The 9,070-nt window shown below is 36.0% G+C and overlaps 1 protein-coding gene across 1 annotated transcript in view; it reads right to left on the bottom strand.

Annotated features, from left to right (window-relative positions):
- Positions 1-6,362, bottom strand: part of IFI44 (interferon induced protein 44) — a 32,491-nt gene extending 26,129 nt beyond the window's left edge. Inside the window, exons 1-2 of the mRNA XM_081305365.1 lie at positions 6,236-6,362; positions 4,909-5,399 (exon numbers count right to left, since the gene is read on the bottom strand). Coding sequence (XP_081161491.1) covers positions 4,909-5,389 — 481 coding nt within the window. The 5' untranslated portion in view covers positions 5,390-5,399; positions 6,236-6,362. The remainder of the gene's footprint in view (positions 1-4,908; positions 5,400-6,235) is intronic.
- Between the last annotated feature and the right edge of the window lie 2,708 nt (positions 6,363-9,070).

The raw sequence follows: 9,070 nt of genomic DNA on the forward strand, positions 1-9,070 counted from the left end.
ATTTGCAGATGATATGATTCTATACCTAGCAGACCCAAAAGGGTCTACAAAGAAACTATTAGAGTTAATAAATGAATTCAGCAAAGTGGCGGGATATAAAATCAACACGCATAAATCAAATGCATTCCTGTATATCAGCGACAAATCCTCTGAAACAGAAATGAGGACAACTACTCCATTCACAATATCCCCCAAAAAAATAAAATACCTGGGAATCAATCTAACAAAAGAGGTGAAAGACCTATACAATGAAAACTACAGAACCCTAAAAAGAGACATAGAAGAAGACCTCAGAAGATGGAAAAATATACCCTGCTCATGGATAGGCAGAACTAACATCATCAAAATGGCGATATTACCAAAAGTTCTCTATAAGTTCAATGCTATCCCAATCAAAATCCCAACAGCATTTCTTGTAGAAATAGATAAAACAATCAGGAAATTCATATGGAATAATAAAAGACCCAGAATAGCAAAAACAATGCTAAGCAGGAAGTGTGAATCAGGCGGTATAGCGATACCAGACTTCAAACTATACTACAGAGCAATAGTAACAAAAACAGCATGGTACTGGTACCAAAACAGGCGAGTGGACCAATGGTACAGAATAGAAGACACAGTAACCAATCTGCAAAACTACAACTTTCTTATATTTGATAAAGGGGCTAAAAGCATGCAATGGAGGAAGGATAGCATCTTCAACAAATGGTGCTGGGAAAACTGGAAATCCATTTGCATCAAAATGAAACTGAATCCCTTTCTCTCGCCATGCACAAAAGTTAACTCAAAATGGATCAAGGAGCGCGATATTAAATCAGAGACACGGCGTCTGATAGAAGAAAAAGTCGGCTATGATCTACATACTGTGGGGTCAGGCCCCAAATTCCTCAATAGGACACCCATAGCGCAAGAGTTAACAACCAGAATCAACAAATGGGACTTACTCAAACTAAGAAGTTTTCTCTCAACAAAAGAAACAATAAGAGAGATAAACAGGGAGCCTACATCCTGGGAACAAATCTTTACCCCACACACTTCAGATAGAGCCCTAATATCCAGAGTATACAAAGAACTCAAAAAATTAGATAATAAGATAACAAATAACCCAATCAACAAATGGGCCAAGGACCTGAACAGACACTTCTCAGAGGAGGACATACAATCAATCAACAAGTACATGAAAAAATGCTCACCATCTCTAGCAGTCAGAGAAATGCAAATCAAAACCACCCTAAGATACCATCTCACTCCAGTAAGATTGGCAGCCATTAAGAAATCCAACAACAACAAGTGCTGGCGAGGATGCGGGGAAATGGGTACACTTGTTCATTGTTGGTGGGACTGCAAATTGGTGCAGCCAATTTGGAAAGCAGTATGGAGATTTCTTGGAAAGTTGGGAATGGAACCACCATTTGACCCAGCTATTCCCCTCCTCGGTCTATTCCCTAAAGACCTAACAAGAGCATGCTACAGGGACACTGCTATATCGATATTCATAGCAGCACAATTCACGATAGCAAGATTGTGGAACCAACCTAGAAGCCCTTCAATAGATGAATGGATTAAAAAAATGTGGCATTTATATACAATGGAGTATTACTCTGCAATAAGAAATGACAAAATCATAGAATTTGGAGGGAAATGGATGGCATTAGAGCAGATTATGCTAAGTGAAGCTAGCCAATCCTTAAAAAACAAATGTCAAATGTCTTCTTTGATATAAGGGGAGTAACCAAGGACAGGGTAGAGACGAAGAGCTGGAGAAGAAGAATAACATTAAACAGGGATGATAGGCGGGAGGGAAAGTGAGAGTTAAGGGAAATTGCATGGAACTGGAAGGTGAGCCTCAGGGTTATACACAATTACATATAAGAGGAAAGGAGGAGTAAGAGAAAAATTATATAAGTGGAAGAAACGATTTATAGTAGAGGGGATGGAGAGAGAGTAGGGGAGGGGAGGGGAGGGGAGGGGTGAGGGGACAGTGGAGAATGGGATAGAGGGCAGAATACATCAGTCACTAGAAAGGCAATTTGTAAATCAATGGAAATGTAACTGATGTGACACAGCAATCTGTATACGGGGTAAAAATGGGAGTTCATAACCCTCTTGAATCAATCTGTGAAATATGGTATAATAAGAACTATGTAATGTTTTGAACAACCAACAATAAAATAATTAAAAAAAAAAAGAAGAAGTTTTTGTTTCTAAGTCATGAAAGGTATTGAATTTTGTCACAGGCATTTTTGCATTTATTGAGATGGTTATATGATTTTTCTTCTTTATTCTGTTAATGTAGTAAATAGCATCAGTTGATTTTAAATGTTAAGGCAAGCTTGCCTCCCTGGAATAAACCCTAATTATGATGTAAAAAAAAATGACAAAATCATAGAATTTGGAGGGAAATGGATGGCATTAGAGCAGATTATGCTAAGTGAAGCTAGCCAATCCCTAAAAAACAAATGCCAAATGTCTTCTTTGATATAAGGAGAGTAACTAAGAACAGAGTAGGGAAGAAGAGCATGAGAAGATGACTAACATTAAACAGGGATGAGAGGTGGGAGGGACAGGCAGAGAGAAGGGAAATTGCTTGGAAATGGAAGGAGACCCTTAGGGTTATACAAAATTACATACAAGAAAGAGGAAGTGAGGGGAAAGGGAAAAATAATACAAGGGGGAGAAATGAATTACAGTAGAGGGGGTAGAGAGAGAAGAGGAGAGGGGAGGGGAGGGGAGGGGGGATAGTAGAGGATAGGAAAGGCAGCAGAATACAACAGACACTAGTATGGCAATATGTAAATCAGTGGAAGTGTAACTGATGTGACTCTGCAATCTGTATACGGGGTAAAAATGGGAGTTCATAACCCACTTGAATCAAAGTGTTTAATATGATATATCAAGAACTATGTATTGTTTTGAACAACCATAAAAAAAATAAAGGATGGCACAGAATTATATACAGTAAATAAATGTAGATCCCTTGTGAATTTACAGGGCATACCTTCCTGGACAGTGCCATGTAAGCTTGTGTATATGGGTTCAACAATCTTACCACCTTTGCATGTATAAGGTAACCCATAATTTTCACTTTGCAACCCTGCCTGTTTTTGTCCAAGAAACTCATTTCCAATTTGGAAATGAAGAATCTAGATAGACACACAGAATATACCAGTACTGTTTCTTCCTTGAGTTTTTTGATTGTCATTATCTTTGGAATTATGAGTATAGCTTAATACTGGTAAGATATCTGATTTTTAAGAGTCATATTTTTTTCAATACAATCCTCTATATTAGCAAAATCTCACAAATATAACATCAACTGAAGGGGCCAGAAACAGAAGAGCACATGATCTGGTGTAGCTCTGTATATCTACCATTAAAATATAGTAAATATAAATTAATGTTAATATGGACAGAATAACGTTTGCCTCAGGCAAAATAAATGGAAGACGTCATAAGGAGTGGTCTGACCTAATGTTAAAATCTATTTCTTCATCTGAGTAGTGGTTATAAGAGGAAGTTTTATTTATAGGTTTGTCAGTTGGTATACTTATCAATTGAGAACTTCTTTTTATATGTTGTATTTCAATAAAAAGTTTATTTAACTGATCTAAGATGACCAACATCATGATATATCCAAGTTAATTTACCAGATTTTTAAAAAATTAAATGTTTGGAGTAGTCAGTAAGAAAGATTGAATCACTCATAGGGGAAAAAAAAGTAATAATAGATAAATTTGACCTTAGGTTTTCCATTGCAACATCAGTGCAGTGGAAATATTACAATTACTCAGCCTCCCAAATAAAATTTGATACAGAAATTATATATTCTCATACAGTCATTCCAGTATAATCACCACAGGCAATTATTTTGGAACATGCAAATTCTCAAGAAATACCATCCCCATTATACCTTCTTTAAATGGGTAGATATAAATATTTCATGTAATAAATGTAAATGACCAATGCACATATACTTGTTAGTGAATGGGATAAGCAAATACGAAAATGAGGAAACATCCTTTCACCATCAAATCAGCAAATGAAGTTTGATAATATCAAAGACTAGCAAGGATACAAGGAAACTGTTATTTTCATAAAACTATTGGGGATGGTATTGACAAATGAAACTTTTGAAAGCAACTGTCCAAATGCAAATGTGCATAGTCCTTAAACAGAAGCTCCACTTCTGGAAAGCCAACATTAAAATGTATTTTTTTGAGCACAAAGTTAACTGCATAAAGATAGTAAAGGAGGAGCATTGTTCACAACAACAAAAACTGGAAACAACTTAAATGTCCTTTAGTGGAAAAGTAAGTAAATTAATTATTGTTTTTTGAAAACTCAGCTGAGTAGCAACCTAAATGTTCATCACTGGACTTGGACGAATCAGTTTTAAAATGTGGTATATATCCCACAACAGAATATGATTTAACCTTAAAATGAAGGAAATCCTGACATTAGTGACAACGTGTGCACCTGAAAGTTATTATGTGCAGCAAAAGCCAAATAGCAGGACAAATACTCATGATCCCACTTATATGAGGAATCTAAAATAGTCAAATTCATAAAAGTTGAGAATTATGGATGTCAGGGCCCACAGAGAAAAAGGAGAGGTGAAGACCAAAAGATAGTTTAATTATGCAAACTGTTTAAGTTTTAAAGGTCTACTACATGATATATCCAGTTAATTTACCAGATCTCATATATGTATATTTTATATACGTATTTCTTTCTAAATGATGATTGTGTGTTAGCAAGCAATTTGTAGCCAGTTTCATTGAGGACCATCTATCCAGAGAAAAGGGCAAGTGAAAAGGTCACTTCTCCTTAAGGAGACAGATCAATTGGAAACCTACAAACATAAAGAGAAGAAATCTACACACATTTGCATGATCTGATTAAACCTACCTTCACATCGAAAAACTTCACATTCCTGAAAGGTTGTAGTACAAGGTTGAGGTAGACCAAGTTCTTCATTTACTTTTGAGCTCATAGCCACCCTTTTATTTTCTAGATCCATCCAGAATCCAGCAGGAGGCTCCTTAACATAAATTCTGAAGCCAAATGCATCTCTATACATGTCATAGAACAATGTCTCTAGTCTATGTGATCCTATTTTGTATTCTGAAATCTCAGTCTCTTGAAGTGCAAAAAGAATGACAGGAACTTCCCTTTCTTCCTGGAGACTGTCTAGCAGATATGCTCCAGTAACATAATTTTCACTGTAAATCACAATTATTGTGGGTCCTTGGTTACAGCATTTTTCCAACAAGTTTTTAGAATAGAATTCATGGACACTAGCCTTGTAAAGAAGGCTAAACTGCTTTCCTCCAAAATGATGTTGCAGTCTCTTTTCTTGCAACCATGTCAAACGAGTTGTCACTGCCATACTTCTCAATCTGGTGAAAAACCCAATATAGTTTCCATTAAATATTGAAAATAGATCCATGTTCCAATTCCATGCAATTTCCCTTAACTCTCACTTTCCCTCCTGCCTATCATCCCTGTTTAATGTTATTCTTCTTCTCCAGCTCTTCGTCTCTACCCTGTCCTTGGTTACTCCCCTTATATCAAAGAAAACATTTGACATTTGTTTTTTAAGGATTGGCTAGCTTCACTTAGCATAATCTGCTCTAATGCCATCCATTTCCCTCCAAATTCTATGATTTTGTCATTTCTTATTGCAGAGTAATACTCCATTGTGTATAAATGCCTCAGGTTATACACAATTACATATAAGAGGAAAGGAGGAGTAGGAGAAAAATTATGTAAGTGGAAGAAACGATTTATAGTAGAGGGGATGGAGAGAGAGAAGGGGAGGGGAGGGGAGGGGTGAGGGGACAGTGGAGAATGGGATAGACAGCAGAATACATCAGTCACTAGAAAGGCAATTTGTAAATCAATGGAAATGTAACTGATGTGACACAGCAATCTGTATACGGGGTAAAAATGGGAGTTCATAACCCACTTGAATCAATCTGTGAAATATGGTATATTAAGAACTATGTAATGTTTTGAACAACCAACAATAAAATAAAAAAAAAAAAAAAGAAAATAGATCCATGTACTTCCAAAAGCTCACATTTGTTTTTCTTATTAACATAACACAGGAAAGGAACAAACACAAGGTGAGCAAGTAGCAAGAAAAACCATTACTCAGCTTTTCATTCTAAAAATTATTTTTAGAAATCAGAAAAAAAGAAAACTTTTGTTTAATTGTAAGGCAGTAATTTACCTGTTTGAAGAGTCTGTATGAGGACTGGAGCAGAAGCTTGCTACTCTGTCCAGAACGCAAAGCAGGCACAAAATGGGAGAGGTAAAAGCTTCTTTGGCAGCTTGACAAGCTGTTTGGGAGACTCGGGAAAGGAAACCGAAACACAGCAAGCCCCGCCCAACTGGCAGTGTGCCCACTCCCGGAGGCGAAGGATTGTTAACTGATCCAGTGCATTTAGACAGTAAATTTAGCTAAAAATAATATTAGGAAGAACCTAGATATTGATGTAAGAGATCGGGAAACATATATGTTCACTGACCTAAGAATTTTTTTTAAAAGGAAATTCAACTTGTTTCTGCATAGGGACTTGTAAAAAAAATGCCAACTGTTCTACCTCCAAACTACATCTCAAATTCATCCACTTCTCTTGATCTCTGCTATCAATTTTATTCCAAACTAGCATACTTCCTCCTATAGATTACTACAATAGCCTCCTGATTCAGTCCTCTGCTTTTCTGTTTGTCCCCTCCAATTCATCTTCCTCCCCATAACAGATTTGTAAGGCATAAACCAAAATCTGTATATTTCACACTTACTTCACATTGCTGACCATCACAAATCTGTTACATATCCCTTTTAAATACCTTTTTAAAAAATTCAAATGTATATTCTTTACATTGTTGGGCAGCCACTCTCCAGCTCCCTGTTGTCCACACAGATCCTCTGTTGCTTTATATCTGACTGGTATATTTACTTTTGCCCAGAAAGGCATATAAGGTCTTCACCCTACCAAAAAGAATAGCAATATCAAAAATATATATTTTATATTTTTATCAACTTGTGGATATTATTTACTTAGTTTTAAAAATACCATAAGTTGTTAGATATTTCTTATTTGCCAGGCACTTTGCATATATCTTACTTATATTTCGATAACCTATGAGTAAGATAACCAATGTTGTTGCCAGTTTTCAAGTAAATAAACAGAACCTGAGAGTTAAATGATTAGCTAAATATCATCCAGTTACTAAATTTCATGGTCAAGATTTGAACAGAGGTATAATGGATTTACATTTGTCAAAACATTTAATTATACATTCTTAAGGTGTGCAGTTTGGTGCATGTCAGTTATAGCTTTAAAAAAAAGAAAACAACTCCACACTCTTCAAACAACACATTACCTTGTTTCTCTGTATTGTAAGGAATATTTTAATACAATCAAACTTTTTGGCCAGAGTTTAAAGGCAATGGCATCCATAAATAAATTTTTAAAATGTACTCCATTAATATGAAAACAAAGTAAAAAAAATGTGATCTAAGAGATATCCATCCTTCCACTTGAGTAGAAACCCCTTCCCAAAAGTCACTGTTAACTCCAATATCTTCAGTTTGCAAAGTAAGCTATTAGTTGTATTCCCAACTGTGAATCTGTCTTTCAATAAATACTTATTAAATGCCAACTGCAGATGCCAATAAAGTTCTTGCTCTCAAGAAGCTAGATTCTTCTCTGGGAAGCAGGAAGTCAGCAAACAAATGTTATCTAAGTACAAGTGCTATGGAGAAAAGAAAAGGAAACAAGAGTGAGGAGAGGGAATAATCAGCTGCTTTAGATCTTTCCAGGAGATGACATAGGAGAAGAGTGCTGAATGGAGTAAATGTGAGGACCATGGAAATATCTAGGGGAAGAGCTTCACAGACAGAAAGGCGAGTCTGAATGCCCATGGATGGCAGACTATTGCAGGAAGTAAATCATTTTGATTTGAGCAGAGTAGGTTTGGAGGGAAATAATAGCAGTGGACACTGTGGCTGCTCTGTGGAGAATAGATCATGAGAAGAAAGGACAGGAGAGTTACAAGCGTATTGCAATATCAGATGAGAGATAAAAGTAGTGGATGCCCACCAGAGTGACAATGATGAACGTAGTGAAAACTGGCCATATTCAGGATCATTTTAAGCAAGAGAATTTACTATTAGTTTGGGTATGGGGTGGCTGACCCTGATCCTGTCCTGTATTCCTCAGCAGTCTCCCTCTATTGACTACCCCCAACCCCTTGGCTTCCCCAGTTCTGTTCCTCTCTACAACTGTGTCCAGTTTCTCTTCCTTTTCCCTTCCCAAGATGGTTAACTGTTATGCAGCCTCTACAGAAATGGGAAAGATAGATAGCTCTCTTCTGTTAACATTTGAATCAATAATTATTCTCTAAATTCTCTGTTCAGATTCTTTTATGGCCTTGACTCCAAAAAGTCTATAATGAAAATTTAAAAGGCTTCTGAACATTGTTTCTGGTTGGGTTTTGTTTGTTTGTTTGTTTGTTTTTGATTTGTTTTGTTGTTTCTGTTTATTCACTCCCTTACTTAAACTAAATTGTCAGGAGGAGATGTGATTCTGGGAAATGAGGGAAGAACATGTGTAAAGAAGTACAGAAAAAAATACATAAATTGCTATCTTCCGATGTTGTCTAACTATATGTGATATACATTTGAAGTGTGTGAAGTCCTATCATGCAGATGAATTACTTTTTCTTCTTGTTCTTTTCAGTCATGGGATTTAACAATCCACATTAAATCTAATACTATCTACCTGGCATAATAGAATCTCATATATTCTGAGCCCCATAAATGCATTTATCTTGGTATACTTATTTAAATTGTGGTGGTCCATTTACAAGTGAATTACTTTCACACCACACCAACAAATGGAAGACAAATGAGCTCAGAGGCTTAGACACATGTTTACTTGCATTATTAAAATCTCAGCAGGCATTATCATGGAATGTGCAAAAGAAACACCACTTGTTTTAGAAAAAATGTATATTTAAATATTATTTTTAGTACAGATCTTTAGTTCATTAGTAG

Source organism: Spermophilus citellus, assembly GCF_964194105.1.
Source record: "Spermophilus citellus genome assembly, chromosome: 9".
NCBI lineage: Eukaryota > Metazoa > Chordata > Mammalia > Rodentia > Sciuridae > Spermophilus > Spermophilus citellus.